Raw genomic sequence first — 24,612 nt, forward strand, 5'->3', positions numbered from 1 at the left:
TTTCCTACAGCTTTGAACAGGTTTTTTGGCCCGGTAGAAAAGCATAACTGACAAATACCTTGTTTATGGCTCTGTTCCTATGCTGCCAGCTAATAGACCAACTCACAGTTTTTTGGTTTTTTTTTTTGCTTCTCTAGTGGTTTACTATTGCAGTTTGTATCCTGTAGGTTGTTGCTGTAAAGCAGAAAGTGGTTTCCAAAGAGCTCATCTGTGCAAAGACCTCAGTATTACAACCTGGTAATGCTTTGTCTCTGCAATGAGAGATAATAACCACCATTCTTGTATTTCAATTCATTGTTTGGGTGTTTATGAAATTTATATTATAGCTTCAAAAAGCACCAGTCTATGGATTCTTCTGGTGTCTTATCACAGAGATAATTGTACTTGTAAAATACATGTGCACATCATCTCCAGGGTAGATATCTGGACTAAACTGGCTTAGCTTGTTTATCACCTTTGATTTGGGTGGCTTCAGGCTTGATTTGGAGGGACTTTAGCAGTCTATGTCATGGCAACATGAGAATGACATCTTTCTACCAAGGAATCATTTTACCTATAAAGTAAAGAACTATATTGCAAGATTTTTCAAAGATAATCTACCTCATGCTAACAAAAATACAATTATTGAAAGTGTATATGTGAGTGAGTGAGTGAAGTATAATTACAAATCTGAACTGTGTAAGGAATTTAAGGAAACTTAAAAATAAAATGAAGGTACTAAGACTTGCAGAATACTTAATCTTGAATGTTCTTAACATGCCTTGAATTGAGAGAATGTAAGAAAGTTTATTTGTCCACACCCTGGATGCTGAAGTAGAATTTTACTGATGTCTTCTGTGTTGTGCAGGCAAAATGTTTGGGAAGTTCGTTTGCTGAGTGACAACAAAGTAGGAAAGAAACAGACTTTGAATTTGAAGAGTTTTGGAAAGTATATAAAATAACCTCTTGGTAGAATTTACGTGACTTAAAATATAATGTCTGAGCAGCTTGGAGATAGGTACCCCTGAACAAGATAATTGATCATGAATTTCTATTATTTAGTTACGATTCCTTATTAAAGTTTGAGAGATTAACATCAGATGACTAAACCATTTCTAGTGGGTAACTGGTGACATCGCCAGAAATCTTAAGTAGCTACTAGCAACAGAACAAACAATGGATTCAAGTAGGATTATTATAATTTTGCAAAGTAAGATGAGTGAACAACAGGAAGACTTTTATTTGAAAGCAAATTTGTTCATTAGAGCTGATGATAAATGTCTGACTTGTTTACCTATGCTTTTCAAAGATGCAATGGCTATTTGAGGAACAAAATCCAGTGAGAGAAAAGTATAGAAAACACCATGAATAAGAGGAGTTGGGTGCCTGGCTCCCATCATTTAAAACGTAATACCACCCACAGGCTCACTCTGTTCTCAGATTAATATTAAGAGCAATACTTTAGGTTTAGAGTAGGTAATGGGCAGGGAGCTGTATAACAGGGAAACAAATAAACAGGGGATTTTGGTATGGGAAGAGGAAATGGAACTTTAAAAAAAATATTTACAAAGCTCTTTTCCTGTATATCACCTCCTCTGAAGATCCAATGGAGGAGAGTGTGAATAGTTAACAGTCAAAACTGAATTATAGAAAGATCATGACTACCCCAAGCCACTAAGTTAGTCTGAGGTTTGACCATAAATATTTTCTGATATTTTAAATTATTTTTATCTGAGTTTTTATACTGTATAACATATTACCTATAGAATTTATTTTTCTGTCACACCCAACATTTTCATATTTTGCATTGAATCTGTAAATTTCATATTTGCAACCTGCAGATAAAGATTTAGAGCCATTTTGTACAAAGCTATATGTTATATTTTCTGATCAGTGGATCACTGAACCCAGGGAGTGCTGATTTTATAACTTTGTTTTAATTGAAACCAATCCAAGCCTATACTCAAAAGGAAGAATAGAATCTTAATCAGATAGTGTGATGATTACGGGGTATTGATGTAATAGTGGTAATTTATAATATAAATCGAATAAAATAATAATACTGATTAAAGAAATAAAGCAGAAAGAACCAAAATAGCTATACTCAATTTAATGTGAAATAGGGCAGTAATGATCGCTTTGTTTACATGTACAAAACACATACTTGAAAAGAAGCTGTAAATCATTGTCCACAAATTGTGTCTTCTTGATATTTGATGCTAGGTTCTTACTCTTCTAGATCTTACAAATTTAACATTTCTTTTTTTTTAATTAGGTTTATTGGTACATTTGGGTATACAGTACAGTTACATTCATCATGGGATCTTGCACCTTTACATGACTGATACTGGTTCTCATTTTTTCCCTTTACCTCTGCTCTCTCTTCCCACCCTCCACCCTTCCGTATTTACAAAGATTTTGTTTCCATCTTTTCCTTTTCTCATATTTTTTCTTTTCCCTTAGATGTGTTTTTTGGATTTGGTTTTTTTTTTCATAAAATGGAGTATTACTCAGCCATAAAGAATGAAAAACTAGAGTCATTTATAGGAAAGTGAAATAAATAGGATACACATGTGTAAGTACTAAATAGTTTCGCTGGTGTGAAAAAATAAAAGTGTAGATAAGATCCAAATTGTATAGCTGATAATGTGAAATAGGAAGAAAAGAACCAAGGGTGTAGGAGAAGTGGTAAGGGTAGGGGAAAGGAACTAAGGGAAAAGGAAGCAAATTTAATATTTCTTAATTGTGATAATCCTACCTTGTTCTTTCGATATCATATGCACATTTATGTTCATCTCTATTTTGATAAAGCTATAATTCACAGTGAACTGATTCTTCAGCATCTACACATCTTCACTGTCATCTAGCTGTAGGATAACATTTATTCTAGTGAATATAATTTTTCCTTCTTAAGACTTGTTGCCATTTTTAAATAACAGGGCTGTCAGATTTACTATAAAATTTGACATGGAAGATACTTTCAGGCAATCATGAGTCCTTATGACTATTCTGGATGGATTTCCTTTAGGTATTTAAGAAATAAATGACTCCTGTACCCTCTGAAACCAGACACCTGCTAATCCAGTCTGATCATTTCTCACCATGAATATTTTAATTTAATAAAAAGTTTGTAAAAGTTTTATCCCACTTCAGCATCATAAAAACTAAGCAAATATCTTACAGTATTTATGACAAAGTATGAAGAATTACCTGGTGTGGTCCTTTAAATCAGCCTATCTTCCTGTCAGTCCAGTGTTCCTAATCTACCATCTACTTGCCTGTTAAACCCATTCTTTATATGAAGTCATTAAAACATTAAAGTCATTAAAAGAGTGCCCTACTATTCACTGAATAGAATTTATTTCCTATGTATGCACATTTTCTTTAAATTTTCTTGATGTTGGTTAAGAATACAATGGAAGATAATATAATATATCCTCAAAATGTTTATTTTATGAAAGTTTTTTTGCCAGCTGCTTTATAATTTTTTCATTTGCTGGTAGGCTACAAACAGCCTTTTGTCTATGCTCTGGCGTTTCCCTACAAGTTCTTAGTTTGAGAAACAATATTAGTAGATGTAACAGAAACTTTTGTGTAGGATAAGTGATGGATAACTTCAGGGTGAATATTTTATTTCAGAATGCTTTGATGTTCTGCCTCTGAGAGATAGAACAATGCAATGAAAGTTTAGGAATAAATTATTCAAGTATTAAAGACCATGCCCTTTCTGCAGAATTATTTTAGGTCAGTTATAAATGCAAAATTGTGTACTTTTAAGTTATGCTGGTAACTAATACTCACTAGACATTTAAAAGCTAGCCATTATGTTTTTCTAATGAGATTTATGTGCAGATCAGAAATAGCCCATATTGTCAGTGGCCATAGAGAAATTGAGTTGTTTGGAACAACCTGGAATATTTCTAATTTTGTGCATCATATTAGTTTAAAAACAATACATTTTAGCAACTAAGAAGTGTAAAGACATTGTAATTCTGCTACTCCAAGAACAAAACTATCTAACTTAGGTGTTGTGAAACTAAACCATCGCAACTTGAGACTTTAATTTTTCAGGCTACAGCCAGAATGTATTGGTATTCAGAAATGAATGCAGATTTCGCTAATGCTGGAGATAATATTATTTAGGGGGAAAATCAAAATACTGTGTATTTCAAATTTTCTCAAACCCTGAATTCAACTTGAGATCCTCTCAGTTTTGGAGAAGCGGCCTTAGTTTCATAGGAAATTTTCTTTGGAATATAATAAAGAGAACATGATGCAAGAAGTAGATTGGCAAGTGGCTCTTTATCATTAATTAATTATTGGATATCATTATATATAGATTTTTCTCACCAAATATAGAACAATTTACAGTTTTTAAACAACTAGTCCTTTAGTGATTCCAGTGTTTAATCTTCCATAAAAATTCACATATATCTTTAAAATGCACAACTTAATTGAGCAGTTATATTTGAAGCTTTTCTTAATCTCCACAGCCTTCACAATGATGTGGAATCTCAGAACCAGAGAGAATCTCAAAGGACGTGGAAGTATTAGCTGTAAAATACTCAGTTGGCAAGACCCACAGCTTGTTCAGTGTTAGAAATGTTTCTATCCTACAAATGTATAATAATAGGCTTCTAATGCTTCTAGTATTTGGTTTGAGAAATTTTTTACTAAAATTATACAAATGCTTTATTTATAATGGAACATCTAACATCTCAATTAAGTTGTTTATCTTTCTGGTAATTTGCTTTATTATGGCTTACTTTAACTTAAACTATAATGACTTAGTAGTTTAACTTAAACTCTGTGGAATTTGAATCTATATATTCTATTTTACCTTTACTCAATTAATAAAATTATTTTCTTTAATTTTTCTTTTTAATAATAATAATGATAACAAATTTTGGTATACAATTTTACTCATACTATAGATTCCACTACTGAAATCTTATGGCAATTACGAGTCTATCAATGAACATCTGACATCTGCTATTCCACATTAAACAGTAACCATGTCATATAAACAACACGTTTTCTTGCAAAGAGACAAAAGTAAATCTGTTTAGGTATAATTCCTTGGAAATGATGATGTCACAGTGCCCCAAGAAACTCTTGACAGGGCTACATGCTTATTTTCACATGCTTATCTGTTGTTCCCTTGGGGTCAAGACTCTGTAAGCCATGAATTCACAATGATTTCCTGGTGTCTGGGCATTGATCATACATCTACTCAAAGAGAAGTCCTACAAGTTGTCAGTTTAAGGGAGAAATAAGTAGAGAGTGGACCTTAAGCGATGCTACATTTGATCTGAGCAGTTGTGCTCACTGCATTTTCTTAAGAGGTGTTTGTCTTTCTTTGGGTCCTCACAAGACTATCACCAAATAACATAGGAGGTACACTTTGCCCTGGCTGAATTGTTCTCTAATATCATCTGATTCAAGGTTAACAAAGAGAGGGAGACTTTGCCAGTACTGCTTTTTATGAATTTTCTCTGTGTCTGTAGTCAAAGTTGTTCTTGCTTTAAACTACTTTTGAGAAATTCTTTGTTTTGTGCATTATACACAAGAATGTAAACTGGAAACAAAGTTGGCCAGGGATTTAGCTCAATGGTTCTGCCGCCTGCCTTACAAGCGCAAGGTCCCAAGTTCAATGTCCCAAGTTCCATCCCCAGCACAAAAAGAAAAAGGAAACAAAGTCTTTGTAGATAGGGAGCAAGGGAGGGATTGAAGGGAAGGCAGGGGGTACAAATTTCTAACAATAAATGTCACATTATATACCTTAAATGTACCAATAAAATTAATTATAAAAAAGAATGTGAATGTGTAAGGAACCCTCTTTTTAATGTACTCTCTGAATTCTCCACAAAAGCTTCCTTATTAAGTTGCTTCATTGTAAATTGTCTATCAAAATAGAATGTTAAGATAAATTCTCGGTTACATTTCCATTATTATACTAATAAGGACACATTGTCAATTCAGTGAAATGTCTTCAAAAGCTATGTAATTGCTTGTATATTATCTGCATGTCAAAAACTATGGACATTGCAGAATCTCCATTTAGAGACATTTTTCAACAAATGAGCATTCCCCAAATTAAAACACTTCTAAAGTTTCTTTGAATATTCTTTCTACTAAATATGTTTGCAGAATAGAGTGATAACTTCTGGAATTTCACTATCAAAATGACTTGACACTCACTGGAACTAATTTGAATATAAATGAATGATACTACATTCAATTCTTACAAACTTACATTTTCACCATACTTCTGAAAATGATCTTTATCTTTGTATGTATTTTTAATCCATTTTATCTTTCTTTCTTTATTTTTTATTTATTTATTTATTTATTTTTGGTACCGGGGATTGAACTCAGGTCTTTGCACTTGCAAGGCAGGCTACCGAACCGCTGAGCTAAATCCCAGGCTCCTTATCTTTCTTTATGAAAGCACTTAATCTATATATTTTTTAACAAATTATGGGCTCATAGGCACTACATATTTTAAAATTATTCTACTTAAGTTTTATAACAAATTTGAGGAAATATGATAATTATTAAATAAAATATAAGCATTAACTGCAAAGGTATGTTTGGTGAAATGAATGAACTTCCAATGTATTTTATATTCCTATTTTGTTTTGTAGAGGTAGGCTCTAGGGAATATATTCAATAAAATGTAGATGACAAAAGTATTCAATTTAAATGGTATTCATCTAATCTTTTAACATATCAAAAATGTAAAATGATTACTATCAAAATTTATTTGTAGTGATCTGTCAAGAAGCAACTTCGTTGTCTTCCCTCAATTTTGTTAAAAACACAAAATTGGAATCCATCTTGTTTATAGAAGAACTGTTTTCTCAGTTTCTGAGTATAGCAAAAATGTTTACCAGAATTTACTAAATGATAAATAAGCATATGACTCTGCTGTCATCCAGTTGGAAAATTTTAACCCAATTGAGAGATAGAGAAATTGAAATCCACACTTTTGTTATTAACGGATTGAATGTTTCTCCCCTCTCAAGATTCATGTACTGTAACCCTAATTGCAATGTGACTGAATTTTGAAATGAGGCCTATGAGGAAGTGGTTAAGGTTGAAAGAGGTCATAAGCTTAGAGTGCTGTTCCCGTTGGAGTAGCATGTTTACAAGAGACACCAGCGTGAGCCTTCTCCCTTCTCCCTTTGCTCCGCCCTACTCCTGTGTATGTGAGCATGCAGTGAGATATTAGCTACCTAGAAGTCAAAAAGAGGAAACTAAGAATAAAAACTGTCTTGCTGACACCTTGATCTTGTTCTTTCCAAAGCCCAGAATGTTAATAAATAAATTTCTATTTTTGAAGCTATACTTTGAGTGGTACTTTGTTATGGCAGCTGTAGCAAAAGACACATTTTTCAGTAAAGTATTTGAGATTAAACATTTTACCATATTTTTTTTAATTCATTGAATTTATTGGTACATTTTAGGCATACAGTACAATTACGTTCATTATTGGGATCTTGTGCCTTTACATGACAGGTCTTGGTTCTCATTTTTTCCCCTGGTCTGTGCCCTTTCTTCACCCTCTCCTCCCCTCCCTATCTACAAACACTTTAATTCCATCTTTTTCATTTTGTCATATTTTTTTATTTTCCCTTACCACCTTTACCCTACCCTTCCCATTTTCCCTACACTTTTAGCCCTTTTCTTCCTACTTCACATGGTCAATTATATCATTAGGATCTTATGTACCATTATAATTTTTCACACCAGAGAAACTATTCGGTCTTTACACATGACTTATTTATTTCACTTAGTAGTATATCCTCAATATGTATCCATTTTCCTATGAATGAATCTAAAATCTCATTCTTTATGGCTGAGTAATAGTCCATTTTATAGAAAAACCACATCTTCCTTATCCATTTTCCAAGTTTTAGCTATTACAAACTATGCCGCTATAAACATAGGTGTGCATATATCACTGTGATATGATTCTTTTAATTCTTTTGGAAAGATATCCAGCAGAGGGATGGCTGGGTCAAATGGAACCTCTAGTCCCAGCTCTTTGAGGTATCTCCATATTGATTTCTACAGTCAGTCTGCACTTTCACTAACAATTGAGAAGGGTTCCTTTCTCCCTGCAACCCTGCCAACATTTGTTATTGATTGATTTCTTGATAGCACCAATTCTTTGTTGGGTGAGGTGGAATCTCAGTGTTGTTTTCATCTGCATCTCTCGAGTGACCAGTGATGTGGAACATTTTTTCATATATTTATTTGCTGCTTTTACTTCTTTGTCTGAGAAATGTCTGTTCATTTCAGATGCCCATTTATGAATTGGGTCTTTGTATTTGGGGGGTGCTGGTTGTTTTGAGTTCTTTATATATTCTCAAAAGTAGTCCTTTGAATGAGGAGCAGCTTGTAAAAACTTTTTCCCACATTGTAGGTTGTCTCTTAGTTCTGTTGATGGTTTCTTTTGCAGTACAGAAGCTTTTTAATAAGATGAGATCCCACTTGTTGATTCTTTATGCTAGTTCCTGTGCAAATGTCTTCAAGAGTTTTAAGTACATATTTATAAACATTTTGGATACACAGACTTAATTCATTCAGTGTATTTGAAAATCATATCTTTATCTTAATTACCAAAATTGGTCTCCACTCAAACTAATCAACTATATCAGAATTCATTTCAGTCAAATATTTTGGAATTGATTTTTTAAGTTCAAATAAACATTTAAACTATACTAGAATTATTGCAAAAAAACTGAAAGAAAATAAATTACTATAGAATCAATCTTATAAAACTGACACAATTAAAGTGATATTGCTCTAATGTGCTAATGTTTTATAAATGTTAAAAAAGAATACATTTATATACTCTTTCTGATATGTATCTTGTATTCACTGTAATATACAGTTAAAATTGCAATTCATTTATGAAGTAAAGATGTGATAAAAGACGATATTATTTAGAAAAAATGTAAGACTAAGTTCAATTATAAATATTCCGAAATAACTCTATTTCGATATATGTTATTTTAGACTTTTATAAGTTAAAAGAAAAAAGATAGGCTGCTAAAATTTATTTTGTGTCACAACTACCTTTGTTTTTTTTTGGGGGGTACAGGGGATCAAACTCAGAACCTAGTGTTTTTAAAGCAGGCAATCCACTGAGCTAAATCTCTGGCCCTATCTTTTTTAATAGAAAGTATAAAACATTAAATTTCTAAGATGAAATTAGTACTTGTAAATTTTCATATAATTTTTATAAAATACACTTTACTAGCGGTAAGACACAAATTGGTTCTAAGTGGATCGTGTAATTTTTTACTTATGTATTTACCATAAAAACTTAATACCCTAGGAAAAAATTTCTTTTTTTTTATTTTTTATTTTTTTTTCCTTGAGTTTATTGGTACATTTTAGGTACACAGTACAGTTACATTTATTTTTGGGATCTTGTACCTTTACATGACAGGTATTGGTTCTCATTTTTCCCCTTATCCCTGCCCTCCCTTCACCCCTGCTCTCCCTTTACAAACAGAAAAGAATTTCTTTACAATTAAAAAAAATGAGCTTCAGAGCCCTGAATCTACTCCCTCTGCTCAGAGATTTTTTTTTTTTTTTTTGAGAATGAATGATGTGTTTTAGGTAACAAGAGTAGAGGAAAAGATGTATTTTAAATTCTAAAACAATTGTATTTAACAAAATAATTTTAATCAATTCTGTTTACTTTATTCTAATCAAATTCTGTCTTTATAGCAGTGAATTCTTTTGCAAAAACTTAAGGTAGAAGAATTGAAGCCAATAAAGAAAAAGCCCCATTCTGCTCCCCATACTACAATGTATGCGATTTCTGAATCTTTAAAAAGAAATCCAAATGCCCAAGGTATAAAATGCCCAGCAACTAATGTGAATGAGATAAAGTCAGGAGGTTGTACATAGCCTCGGTGGACTTTTTTGTTTATGTTTCTTTAACTCTTCTGCCCTTATTCATTATTAAAAGGCATTTAGGAAATTTCTCTTTCCAAGTATCTCTTTGTTGCTTTGGGGGTTTCACATGGATTTCTGTGAAAGTACAGGAAGGAAAGCAAAAATTCTATGTGATGCTTAGAGTTAGTGTTTATGTAAATTGAGTATAAAACAATTAAATTTCTTAAAATATCAATACCCTTAGAAATTTTTTATGCACCTTCAAAGGTAAGTGCATCTTAACTTGAAAACCACTAATTTAGACAATTCCCAACTTACTGGTTCATCTGTCTAGAATGTCTTCATACCTAATAACTTTTTTCTCACTCCCTGTACCACCCCCCAAATACTCTTTTAATTATCTTGAGACCTCCATAACTATAAGATTGCAGTGATATTTTCTTATGTGTTTGAATGGGCTTCATTTACTAAACTCTGACTTTCTTTAGACTGAGAGGAAGGATCCCAACTCAACCTTAGAATGCAATGTTTAGCGCCAGGCAAGGAGAAAGCAAAACATTTGTTACTTAATCCATACTCTATATGTTCTGAGTGAGTAGTGATTTCCTGGAAAAAAAAGTCAAGGCATAGAATTGTTAAACTTTGTAAATCAAGCCTAAAAAAAAATGACTTAACTGAATTGCATTCAATAATCAATTTTATTAAGTTACCTGAGTCCTTTTTTGGCAGAAATAAAGACTATTAGCTTTCTCTGAGAACTTTTCCAAAAATGAGAATTTGAGGGATGGGGATTTAGCTCAGTGGTGCCACTGTCCACCTTGCAAATGAAAGGTCCTGAGTTTAATCCCTGGAACGAACAAAAAAAGAAAAAGAATTTTACCTTCTTTGAAAATCCTGTCAGCATGCGTTCTAGAGCACAGATCACTCAGAACTGTGCAGGTTCAGTGATATGTCTAGGACTGTAGAAATGCATCTCTTTTTTCTTTCCTTTTTTGTATTTGTTGGTATTTTCTAAAGCCACATTGCCAGTTATTTTTCATTTCTACTTTTGAAATGAGAAATCAGCTATGCACTACAGAATATTTAGAAAAGCGACTCCTGCGCTACCTTCTCAAAAGAGCAAAAAGCATTTAATTTTTTTTTTTTTTTTGTACCGGGGATTGAACTCTGGTCCTCACGCTTGCCAGTTGTGCAGTGGAACCACTGAGCTAAATCCCCGGCCCTAAAGCATTTAATTTTTAAAAATTATTTAATGGTCCTCTTTTGATGTACACAATGATAACATTCATCATAGAGAATTTGTACCTGTACATAATACACCTTGATTCTTCTTATTTCCCCTGTTCCCCTCCTTTCAGCTCTTTTTCCCTTCATCTCTCAATTGTTCCCCCTCGTATTTGAATATTTTCTTTCTACTTCTCAATTTCTGTCCTCCATTTTGGTCCTTAGTACCCTTTCAGTATCTTCACACAAGGAAAACTGCACTATTTAAACGTGTGTGCCGACTTACTTTACTTGAAAGTATGGTCTCAAGACTCATCCATTTACCTTAAAATGTCTCAGGCTTCTCCTTGTCTGTTATCCTTTGACGGGCAAAGGGCTGTTTCTAAGATTTAGCTCTTACAAACTGTGCTGTTATAATCATGGATTCGCATATATCGCTCTGGTATGATGCTTTTAACTCTCTTTCAGGAAGATGCCTAGAAGGAGAATAGTGGGTCAAGTAGAACTTCTAGCTTTAGTTTCTTGAGGAATTTCCATACCGATTCGCATATTGGTTGTACCATGTTCCACTCCCGCCAACAGTGGAGTTTCTTTTTCCCCACAGCCTCTCCAGCATTTGTTGTTGTTTGATTTCTTGGTATTAGCCATTCTTTCTGGAGAGAGATGGAATCTCAGCATTGTTTTAATTTGCATTTCTTGGCATCTAATTTTTCATAAGTAGATAATTAGTGGAATACATTCTTTATATTAACTTTAAAAGGAATGAAATGTATCCCAGAATACAGATTCACTTTCACTTTTCTTTTTTTTTTTTTCAGTATTAGGGACTGAACCTAGAGTATTGCATACACTAAGCAAGTGGTTCACCACTGAGCTACATCTCAACCCTCTTTTTATTATTTTTTAAAATTGTTAAACAAGTTCTTGCCAAGTTGTCCATTTTATAGAAACAGTGGCCAGAAAACAGCTTCGTCAGAGCTCCAGGCCTGTTTCCACTGTGACGCTCTTGACCTTCTATCTATCAGCTTTTCCTTCAGACCAGCTCTCTTCAGGTTCACAGAGTGACTCCTGGACTTGAAGGTAACACAAGAAAGTGTCTAGTGATTTCCTTGGATCTCTGTGTGGCTTGTATCTGAGTTACTCACCAAAGCCTCAAGTGGTCAGAGATGGGGCTTTCTGGAGGTGGCTGTGTCTCATTTATGTGATTCTGGGATTAAGGACATGATGCTGGGATTAATGGTACAATCCTAAACTCAAGGGTACCCACTCTGGGTGTGAGAGCTTCCCTCCTAGATGCAATATAAGGGACAGAAACAGAGCTGCTGCTTTTGCTGCTGTCTTCTGCTGCCTCCTGTCTGCACTTGTGCCTTGCTACCCTGCCTTGAATCCAACCAATTACAGGCTGAAACCTCTACCAACTGAGCCAAAATAAACCTTTCCTCTTTTAACTTTAGGTGTTGGGTATTTTATCTCAGCAATGAGAAAAGTAACTAATACTGCCTCTCTTTTAAGAAACAGAGAACTTTTTCTTAGAAATTATTAGCCAACTTCTACCTGTGTCTTATGGCTGGAACTGACTCATAAGACCAATCAGAAATCATTCATGCTGATCAGGAGATGAGACTGCCATGATTGATTCCTAGCAAACCAGGATTTACTCACATGTAGAGTTTAATTGTCTGAGCACATATATGCACAGTGAAAATCACGCTTCCGTAAGAAATCTGTGTTTTCTCAAAAGAGGAAGCAGCAGACAGACACCTAAGTGTCCATAATAAATGGATATAGAGATTGTGCTATGTGGAATGTTATTCAGCTTTCAAAAAGAAGGAATTTCTGCCATTTTCTACAGCATAGACTAACCTGAAGGACATTAAGCAAAGTTAAATAAACCACACAAAGAAACTTTACATTTGTTTACATTTGACAGCAGTAGATAGTAGAGCATAGTTACTGTGGTTAATAGCCCTGCATTGTACACTTTAACTGTGCTAAGATGACAGTCCTTAAGTGTCCTTACCACACACAAAAATTGTAACTGTGAGATGGATAATGTAATTGTAGATAGTTCACTATGTGTAGACATCAAAATATCACATTATATAACTTAAATGTATAAAATTTTTAAATTATTTACAAGAGGAAAGAGGAGAAAATATTTGCCAGTCTAGCTGAGAGTATTAACCACAGGAAGACTAATTTGGACATGTTATTATTTCTTTAAAATGTGACTATCCTTGGAATATAAGTAAATAGTACTAAGTTTTGTTTTACTTTGCAGTCAGAAGAATACTTAGGATTTATGTAAAAGCACAAGAAATTCTAGACATTACGTTCTCTTGGTACTTTGTCCCTTGTATTCAAAATACCTACACCCACTCACAAATATATACAGTATATGTTCATTAGATACATAGTCACATACCATAGTACCTAGTGGGGGAAAAAGGTTGAGAAAGGACCTCATAACTTTGTTTAGGAATTCTATTTTCTCAAAACTAGTCTCCACTTACAAACAAATACTCCTTTTAAAAGAAGAATTAAACTCAATGGAGATCATATATAGATTAATGAAATGCAGTTTACCTTAGCATATATGTTGTATTTTGTGTTTTTTTTTTCTACAGAGATTAGATAAGATAAAGCGTTTCAGCAGGTTAAATATAAAGCTCTGTGTGCTGTGATATATGTTGGCAATGAGGTAATGGTGGCATCATATGACAATGCTGAACCTCAGAAAAAAATTAAATAATAACATTTACCATGTACTATGTGAAATGAATGATTTGTTCTATGCCTAAATAAAAGATGTGAGTAGCATTCAGTCCTTTCCTTCCAAGAGCTGAAATTCTTGTAAGTAAATATACTTTAATGTGTAATATAATCAAAAGAAATAGGAGCAAAGTACGTAACAGTTAAAAGAGCAGGAGGGCAGGGACAAGGGGAAAAAATGAGAACCAAGACTTGTCATGTAGAGGTACAAGATCCCAACAATGAATGTAACTGTACTGTATCCCTAAAATGTACCAATAAACTCAATCAAAGCTTAAAAAAAAGTAAAAGAGCAGGAGATTACTAGACAAATGGGTTCATAGAATGCAATACAGAGGTGTTATTTAAAACTAATTCTAAAGCAGAGATGAAATTATAAGCAGAGATGAAATTCTGAAGCAGAGATGAAATAACAATTCATAGAGCTTCATGTAGTACTCACATACAATTAGAGTTATGAGGGATAAATTCCCATGAACACAAACATATTAGCATAATCGGAAATGGTCATATTGTTCATTAGTTACTTAAAATATATGAATCTTCAATTTACAAATTGTATTTTCCTGATTGATTAATAGAATATATATTTAAGATATATTCTAAATGATATGTCCACATTTTAAAAGTTCTATAGAGATTAAAGTTTTGCATCATCTAACTTAACAAATTTGGAAAATATGCTGAGATAATTATTTGAAATGAAGTAACCTTTCAAGTTTTAGAGAAAAAGATGTAGTAGATGTTAACTACTTTTTAGTATGAACATCAACAGATTTTATGAAATCATTAGGAATTGTAAATTTATTACAGTAAAATATTTTAGGTAGTAAATAGAGAAAAATCAAGAGTTACTTAGTAAACTAACAAGACAATTTTATTATGTCATCTCACAGTATGTCTATAAATAAGGAAGCACTCAGCTTGGTTGAGTCCTTAACTTTTTCATCTAATCGGTGGTGTAAGTATCTGCCCCAACTCCAAGCTAATTCATTTCATGGCCCAAAGATGTCTGTGACATCTCTAGGCATCTCAAGGAAATATTCAGAGACATGTTATTTCATTTGAAGATGGAGGAATTCCAGAAGCCCCCAAAAGATATAACCATATACAAATTGCCCCCAAATGCTCATATTCAACATGGTGTCTGCAAAAGATAGTAGACCATCATCATCTCCCACATTAGCCCATGTTTACTAAACAGAATAGGGTAGGTATAAAATACAATCAGGGCTGTGTGTGGTGACACATACCTATAATTCCAGCACTCCGGAAGCTGAGGCAGGAAGATAGTCACAAGTGTGAGGGCAGCATAGGGTTCATGGTGAGCTCAAGGCCAGCCTGAGTAACAGTCCCTTCTCAAAAAAACCAAAAACATCAAATCAGTTTAGGATTTAGTTCTGAATCCAAGAAGACAGAAGGGGGCATTACTCGTGTTGGAAACTAGTACTTTTTATAACAGTCATTTAAAAAAATTTCTTAAAATTAATCAAAAGAGTAGTTAATGTCATATATACATTTGCTTAATGTTAAATTCAATGGCTTTTAAAGCGAGCATCATACTTACACAAAAATAAATTGATTCCTTCCACAAAAGAATATAACAATGGATAGAGGTTATAGCAGAGTGCTTAAGTAACCTTTCTTTGTTATTTGTACCTCAGTTTCCAATAGTACCAACTCAAGGTTGTAAGAATTGAATGGGTTTTATACTTATAGAGCTTAGGGTGATGTAAAGTGCTTAAGAAGTGTTATATTTACTATTATTTAATCATTATGCCAGCCTTAAAGAAGTGAGTGTCCTGGAAAATAATGTAGCCTTTATACACAAGGAAGTGCTTGGCATTTCTGCCTTAGGGAACAGAGAATTAGAATGATCCTTTTCAGACTCTGGTTTAAATTAAGAGATTTTGATGTCAGTTTTTCCACTCCCCCTTCTTTACACAAGTAATATTATTATCCCTTTTAAACAGTGGTAATGACTATAAATTAGTGGTTGTATGAACATAGAGATAGAATTCTTATAGACAAAGGAAAAATGAGAAGACATACAAATAGCTATCTTCAAAGATAAGCTTGGGACCAGCTCACCCTGAGTACCTCCTGACCCTGTTAGACACCAGGTATATCGTTTTTCTTTATTTCTGCAGCTATCCAACTGCTCATTCTAAACCTTTGCTTGTCATCTTATTCACTTGAAATACTAGTTGAATTTTGAGTTAATACCTGAGGTAAAGAAATATTTTCTATAAAACTGAATGACATAAAGAAATATTTTCTATAAAACTGAATGAGTCATAGTAAATCCAACTGGGACAGTTATCACCGAGCAACATCCTAGCTTAGCTTAGCACAACTTACCTGTGTAATATGTTTTATTTTCTTTGTAAAAACTAAATGTAATAGCATATTCATAATTGTCAGTATAGTCACTCAGAAAAATAATGAAGAGAATCTTCTATCAAGTTAAAATGTTTCCTAATTCACAATATCTCCTTGAAAAATCTCTCAAACATAAAAAGCTATGCTCGTAAGACAAATACTACTGTAGTAAACACAGATATATTTTTGTAATTGCAAACAACCTTCTACAGTGCTTCACTAGTGCTTTTTGTTATTTGAATAATATGCCACTTATACAAATTTGAAATAGAACAAATGAAAAATAAATTATAGTACTTTGTCATTTCTTCTGTTAGTGTTTATGCTATGCATAAAAATTTTATATAGTTCCAATTGATAGTCAATTTCAATTCCTGGTTTTACATTGATTAAATATATTTTATTATATGTTCATTACATTACACTCGATATTTTCCTCATAGAATTAATTATGTGCTCTAGCAGTTTGCAGAAGTAATAAAAACAAGTACTATGAGTTCATGTTCACAGAACAGAATAATGATAGAGCCTTTCATAGATACATAGGCCATTTTTAACATATGTCACAAAAGTTATCTGTCAGTCATTTGCAGAACTCTCAACTTAACTGTACAAGACATATAATATAGTAGTTGTGTTCACAGTCCCTAAGACAACTGTCAATCTCAATGCTTTGTTGAAAAGTCCATAGGGCTCAGCTAAACTATAAGGCTAGGTCCTTCTCTTGGTTGTTATTTATTACAAAGAAGCGACCCAAAATAAAATGAGCAAAAAGAAAGCATGTGGGAGAGCAGACTCAGTACAAACTTCTTAGAGTCCTCTCTCAGTGAAGTCACAATAGATGTGCTTAGTTCTTCCAACAACCATTAGTGAGAACATGAGTAAAGTGTTATCTACTACAAAGCTAATTAGAGACATAGTGCTTAAGATTTCTGCCATTGCGGTGATCGCGAGGGTATGTCCTCCCCAGCCTGAGCCAAAATTTAAGACCTCCAGAAAAAAAAAATGAGTGTCACACATCTAAAAGAGACAGTCATAAACCACATTATATGATCATCACCATGAGACACGTTGTGCAAACTGTTTTGGCACAGCCACCCTTTCTTTGGATTAGTTAGAATATGGTAAGAATACTCGTGAAATCCAAATTCCCTGAATGCAGCCAAGAGCCAGCCTTGAAAGCAGGCCTTTCTTGGGTAGCACCTTTAATCCTGCTATGCTAAATCTTTTCTGCACAGTGGCTAAATGCAGTTTTCTAATCACACAAACCTGGGTTCATATGTATACTTTACCACTTATTATTGATACAACATTCAAGAAGTTATTGAAACATTTTTCATGTGAGTTTATCAACTGTTGAAAATTTTTAATTAGACAGTTACAGGACTGCAATTTAAATTATAATAAACAATGAACATATGATTCTAGGTAAAATGTGTAGTGTAATAATAAAAAAATGTTGATAACCATTAACATTTTATGGCATCTACCTACAAAGAGCTTAGAATAGAATGCACAAATAAGACCTATTGAATAAATAGAACATATTATTTTAAAATTACTGACAGTAAATGCAGCAAGAGTTGAAAGACTGGGCAGATATTCCATGAACCTTCTAAGAACCCACAAAAGCTTCCTCACCAGAATAAGCATTCCTTTGTTAAGGGCTGAAGAGTTCCAACCATAAAAAATTATCTCTGAAGGTGCCATCTTTTACAGTTTCACGAACATGGCTATTCTTGACACTAAAATCCTGAGAAATACTGGAATTATAGATGAGAACAATCAGTAGCCACATCAGTCTGGCTTAGATATAGTGTGACATTTTGTGAATGTTTATAAAAATAAGAAATTTTTGATGTCCTTTTTGATCAAGTAGATTGATCAAACTTTGAAAAGCACTACCTTTGCTCTATGTAGATAGGGGCTCGGGTACCACTCTTTAGGTAAGGTTTTCATTATTAACATAACTCATGATCGCAATTACTTGAAAAATATGCTGAGTCAAAACTTCCAAAATAATTAAATGAACAAATAACGCAGACTATAATTCATGCCCAAGACTCATGAAAAAGAGACAACTGTGCTTAACAAAAATCATATTTTATGGGAATGTATTATTTTCTTTTGTTTTTCATCTTTTTCATTAATATATAAAACTTGTTGGCTGGGTAATCTACCTGGCTGTATACTCCCATGTCTGTAATCCCAGCTATTTGGAAGGCTGAGGTGGGAGGGTCATGAGTTCATGGCCTCTTTGGGCAGCTAATGACCTAATCTCAAAAATGAGCAAAAAAAAAAAAACCTTTCTCCCCAGAAAACCACCAGGCTGCTAATGGGATGAAGTGTTGAATGGTGGTATGTTTTACATTTAATGTTAAATATCTTCTCTAGCTAATATTAAGTATTTGGACATTCTTTGAAAGAAAGTTATCATTTATTATATGTCATAATTTAAAGTTTTATTTACAAGTATTACAAAACAAATATTTTGTGATATAATATTATAAATATTTAACATAACAGGGAACAAACTGTTTATTCCTAAATAGATCTCTTATGCATTGTTTTGCTAAGAAAATATTATAGATGGTTTATGTAAGTAAATACATCCTTACAGGTCATCATTTAGCTATATAATTTAAAGTAAAAATGCTTGTTCTAATTAGAAGTTCTGTTGCAGCCAGTACCCCTGTAAAGTTTATAGAAACCACCTTCTCAAACAAAAAGAAAAAACCCTTCATTACTAAATTTTTAGTAGCTACCCCTAATTAATCACAATAATGAAGAAAGAAAACAATGTAGTTATGCCAAAGTATAGATATAATTCTTTACCATTTATAGCAAACTATGATTCAGTCTAGATTCAAATTTTAAAATGTGTGCAATTTAGGCAAACACATTAATAGAATATAGTAATTAATTAGCTCATTCATTTGTTAGTCACCATATATAAAATTACATAAAATACATATATAAAGTACACATAAAATTCATAGTATAGCTAATAATGAGAGAAGATCATAGGCCAAGTTATTGATAAATACCTCAATCCATTTTGAATCTAATATGACATCATCATAATTTTTAAAATCACATTCATTATCTCCTCCTCTAGTCTGTAATGCATTAAGAATTATAGTTGCATTTTATTCATTGTTTTGTGTTTGGGATTAGTCCCTGGTTTTGTAATAAGACCTTAAGAAAAATTGAATTGAATAAATTTCAGTTAAATTGAATTAAATTGGTTAAATAATTTAGAGAAAAGGAACAGGGATGGAATACTATGAAACGTCCACACCTAAATTTAATAATTAATCAAAGCCAATTTGTTCTTAACTCTTCCTTTCTCATAAGAGCTATTTGAATTTTACTGTATGTTTTTAATGAAGATGATCACTTCCCTATGAATATATATATATAATTTTTCCATCATCTTTTAAGGGAGTTAACTCTATTGGGGACAGAACTCTATTTTTTCACTTATCTTGTACGTTTTTCCTGAAACAACCCCCCAAGCCCTGCTGCTTTTGTAGTAATTTCTTTATTATGTTTTATTTTGTCTCCTAGTATAGAAACAAAATTTTGTATTATTTTAAATTATCTCTTTCTAGAATTGTGTTAACAAAAAGTTAAATATTGCATGGTTTTTCTTATATGAAAATCCTAAAATACAAATAAATAAATAAAATAAAGAATAGGTAGTAGGAACCAAGAAGGCAGACTCTTGAAGGGGGTTAGGTGGGAAAAGATAAAGAGATTGAAATAATCAAAATATATTATAAGCATTTACCATTTCAGCAACTCTAACACCATGTATTGTATTGTATTGAAAACATACACCAATTTTTTAAAAAAGAAAAACAGGATTTATATTACTAATGTGTTTTTTTTTGTAAATATTGAATATTATTAGGCAATGTTGTTTAATTTCAAAATTACATTTAAACAATAAAAATTAAAAGTATTGTCTTGGTTACTTTTCTCATTGCTGAGACAAAATAACTGACACCGACAAGTTAAAAGAGGAAAGGTTATTTCACTTTGCAGTTTGTAGAGGTTTCAGTCCATAGTCAGCTGGCTCCAAGGCAGGGTGGCATGGCAGACAGTTATCACAGAGGAGAAAGAGTTCATGGCATAGCAGGCAGAAGCCAACAGCAGCAAGCAGGAGCAAGCCTGCCTTCTTTCTGTCCCTTTATATTCCATCCATACAGACTTATTGATTGGCGCCACACATACCCAAGATGGGCATCCTTAATCCAGCATTACAGCCTTAATCTGAGTATCACAACCTTAATCCACATTCACACACCCTAACAGCCACTTTCAACCCTACCTATGACATCAGGCTTTAGGAATACATCTAGATACAAGCCATAGCAAGTATATTCTCATGGAATCATATGGATATGTCAGTAAATGAATCTTAAAATGTTCAAAATAATATCCACACAGAGATTCCTTAATATAACTGCACTTAGTAGATTTTAAGGTATAGTGTTGGCCTAAAAATAAGTTTTTTCATAGGCTAGTTAGACTTCTTCACTATTGTAATATTTTGTTCCTATATATGTCCCTAGCTTCAGTTGAAATATAATTTTAACTTAAAAGGAAATGTCAAAGCTAGCCATTTATATGCTGACAGGTTCCATAAAATCATGTAGACTTTCACTGAATCTAAGATGATCTCAAATATTAAGTTGCACTGTTATTTTATGATTCATCAGGACAAAAAAAGTATTTATTAAAGATACAATTTCTTAATATTTAGAATTTTATTTTATAAATACTAAAAGTTTTTGTAGACTTAAATGTAAAATTTAATGATTTTTAATTCTTGTTGAATATTTTGCACTGCACACACACATATGGAAATATGCATTAAATAAGTTGGAAAACACATTCCTAAAACTTCTTCCCATTCATTATCTGACTCAATTCCCACTGAATAAGATCGTTCTCTTTGCTAGTGAGGCAACATACTGTAACAGAGCAGCCATTTTCTCTGGCTGTTTCATTTAACCTTCTGTATTCGTTCTGTAAGTTTTAATGCTCATCTTATCAAAATTTATCAGCAGATCTGGAGCCCAAATCAAGATTAATTTTTGTATTCCTTTTTCAAATGCTCCTTAAAGTGATTGACTGAAGTGTGGGGAATTAAGTATGGTTGACACAAGTCACAGGAAATAAATTCAGACATGTTTAAGCCATGGTAACTACGTTATCACCTATCACTCCCACTTAAACATATTGGAAGAAGCCACCAAGTGTAAAACGTCCCAGGGTAAAACATTTTAGCTATTTGGCAATGGCTAAAATAATATCATGTGAAAACAATTGTGGTCTTAAAAATGAGTGAAACAATGTATTAAAAAACAGAGATGAAGATAATAAAAAATAATTTGAACACTGGTTAATGGCATGTGTGTATATACACATACACGTTATTCTAGAAAATAAAATTTTATGCAGTTGTAATAGGTAGTTGGAGAAAGCTCTAGTTTTTGTTACATAAATTTTATTGGCATTTTAGGATATTTAAAACTTTTTAGCTATGCTCTATTAAATATTTTCCACTAGAATTCAAATGGTTAGTCATAAGGGTCTCACTATATAATTTATTATTTTATGTGCGTTCTTATACAGTACTTGTATACTTTTAAAAATAGAAATGTATGCCCGGGATTTAGCTCAGTGGTTCTGCTTTGCAAGCACAGGGACTTGAGTTCGATCCCTGGTACCAAAACAAACAAACAAACAAAACAAACAAAATAAAAATAGAAATGTAAAATTTATGTATCATACATATGTACTAATAAAGTAGAATTTTCAAAAACAGCCCGACAACTGGAAGTAGTGGCACATGCCTTAAATCTCAGATACTTCGGAAGCTGAGGTAGGAGGACTGCCTATGCCCAGAAATTCAAGGCCAGCATATACAACATAGTGAGAGCTCATCCTTAAAAGATAAATAACCCATCAAACTGATTACCTGTGAAGTATTGAAAAAAGTCCTCATCATTCATCTAAACTGGTATTTCCCTTAATAATTAAAATACACTTTATCAGTGTTCAATATTAATAAATATTAAGGATGAATAAGTGAACCCATCAACTGAATATTTGTCTCTCCCCTGTCTACTTTAGGTCCCATCAGTAGTATTTTGGTGAATAAATATGGCAGCCGGCCAGTGGTAATAGTCGGAGGCTTGCTGTGCTGTTTGGGTATGATTTTAGCCTCTTTCAGCAACAGCGTAGTGCAGCTTTACATCACTGTGGGCTTCATTGGAGGTAAGCCAAGTTTTGTTTATAGTTTATTTTTCTAACACTTCTATTTTTTGCAAAACTCTATGAAAAGGATGAACAAAAAATTATTATTCTCTTTGAATTTACTTTTAAGAGTGGTACTGTTGTAAAGTATTATTACCCGGTTCATTTAAATGCCAGCTATGGAATGACCAAGAATTTTACTTCAAGAAATGAAAGATCTTACCAAGTTATGTATTGTTATGTAAATATTAAAAAGAAAACATTTTATTCATTTTTACTTTCCTTAGCCAGTGGAGATGGCACTGTAAACAGACTTTCTGGTATAAATAAATAACTCCCTTTTTAAAAGTCTATTTTTTGTACTTTATTCCTTTTTAGGATATTTGCAATTTCCCTAGTACAATGTTACAAACAGTGTCAAGGGGTTATATTCTCGATTTACCTTGAGTGATAAAACCGTTGCTGCCTGTGTTCTGATGGATGGTAGAGGACTGCAGCCCTTTTCCTTATTCAGTGATTTTATTTAAAAGCTCAGTGAAGCACTTTGCAATTAGCACAAATATTTAAAATGACATCCTGCTAGTTCATTATCATTTTGTCTCATATAGGATATCTACTGACTCACATTCACCTGAATTGGTACAATTGGAAAATGATTTTTTGTCCAAACAATAAATTTCATTTAAAAAAATCTACATTCAAAATTTTATGAAAAATTAGTGTAATCAAACATTTATTTCCCTTATGTTCACAGATTAAAAAGTAGATAAATTTCTTTGGTATAATAATCTGAGAACAGTCTAGCTTTACATTCATGTACTATTTGATGAGAAAAACAAGTATATTAAAGGATATAACAATAGTGATGTTAAAATCTTTCTCTATACAACATATCCACATTTCTCTGACTTTTTAATATGTAATTTTTTGAATATGTTCAGTGGAAACTTTATTATATCTAAGCATTGTCATAGTGAGAGAATGTCCTTCCTTTGTGCAGACATATCGACTCTATTGCATTTGCTAATCAAAGTCAGGATGGGTTTACAAATAGAGAAAGCAAATAGAAGATGATTTGTGATATTCCTGCACCAGCAATTACAATAGTCTTACTATTATTCTGTCTTAAAATTTCATTCTCTTGGGTCTTGACGTCTTTCATGCTTCTAGAGTCAGCTGCTATACATGACTACAAGGAATTTACCTGAAGTGATCATCAGCCAACTTGGTTTCTGACTTTGGTTTCTGAAAGACATGTACAGCTTTTAAACCTGATTCAGCGTACACTGTCTGTGATCAGGGATAAATTAGTCTTCATGTGCTTTAGTCTCCTTGTCTATAGTTACTTTCTTAGGGAGTTGCTAAATGGTTAATATATAAAATGAGTATATAGTACTTTACACAGTACTCAGCCTTTTTATTTACAGGTAAATATTAGAAAATAAAAATCATAGTGTCATTTTTATAACATCAGTTGTAGAACTTACTTGATTTTTCTAAGATGCTTTTTTATGTTGCTGAGTGAACTGGACCTCAGAATTAAGTGTTTTGCCCAGGCCTACAGAGTAGGCAAGTAGCTAGGAAAGATTCAAATCTATTTCAAGTTTTATGTTCATTTTACCAAGCTAGAATGAGAAATAGATGTCGGCTATGTCCTAACGAAAACAAGTTATCATCTGAAGGCAGAAGCTTCAGAATTAGCAGGGAGTTTGGGGAGCTGACATAGCTTAAGAAATTTTGAAAAACATGACTTGGATTTTAGTGTCAATTCTTTTGCTCATAAGCTGCGTGGCCTGAGGCTGGTCAGTTTCATTATTTATAAGTTATGTCCGATTATACTTATTCTGCATTTCTCATAGGTTTGACAAGGTAGCATTAGAAATCATGCTACCCTGTTAAGCTCCAAAGCTTGTTCTAGTTCCTTTTTCAGCTTTTAAACACCCTTCTACTAATTAAAAATGTTTATATTACAAGATTGGATTAAATATTTGTAGTTAGATGTATATGTCCTAGAACTTGAATACTTAACCATTTTGCAGTACTGTTTCAATTTAGGTTTCAAATTAT

General features: G+C 32.8%; 1 protein-coding gene across 5 annotated transcripts in view; it reads left to right on the top strand.

Moving 5' to 3' along the window:
* The window catches only part of Slc16a7 (solute carrier family 16 member 7), a 104,601-nt gene that overhangs the window by 73,289 nt on the left and 6,700 nt on the right, over nt 1-24,612 (top strand). For all 5 annotated transcript variants that reach the window (XM_033763755.1, XM_033763754.1, XM_033763752.1 and 2 more), the window contains one exon: nt 22,423-22,566. In XM_033763755.1, coding sequence (XP_033619646.1) covers nt 22,423-22,566 — 144 coding nt within the window. The remainder of the gene's footprint in view (nt 1-22,422; nt 22,567-24,612) is intronic.

This window comes from Fukomys damarensis, unplaced genomic scaffold (assembly GCF_012274545.1).
Source record: "Fukomys damarensis isolate Sample0158 unplaced genomic scaffold, DMR_v1.0_HiC HiC_scaffold_15, whole genome shotgun sequence".
Taxonomy (NCBI): Eukaryota; Metazoa; Chordata; class Mammalia; order Rodentia; family Bathyergidae; genus Fukomys; species Fukomys damarensis.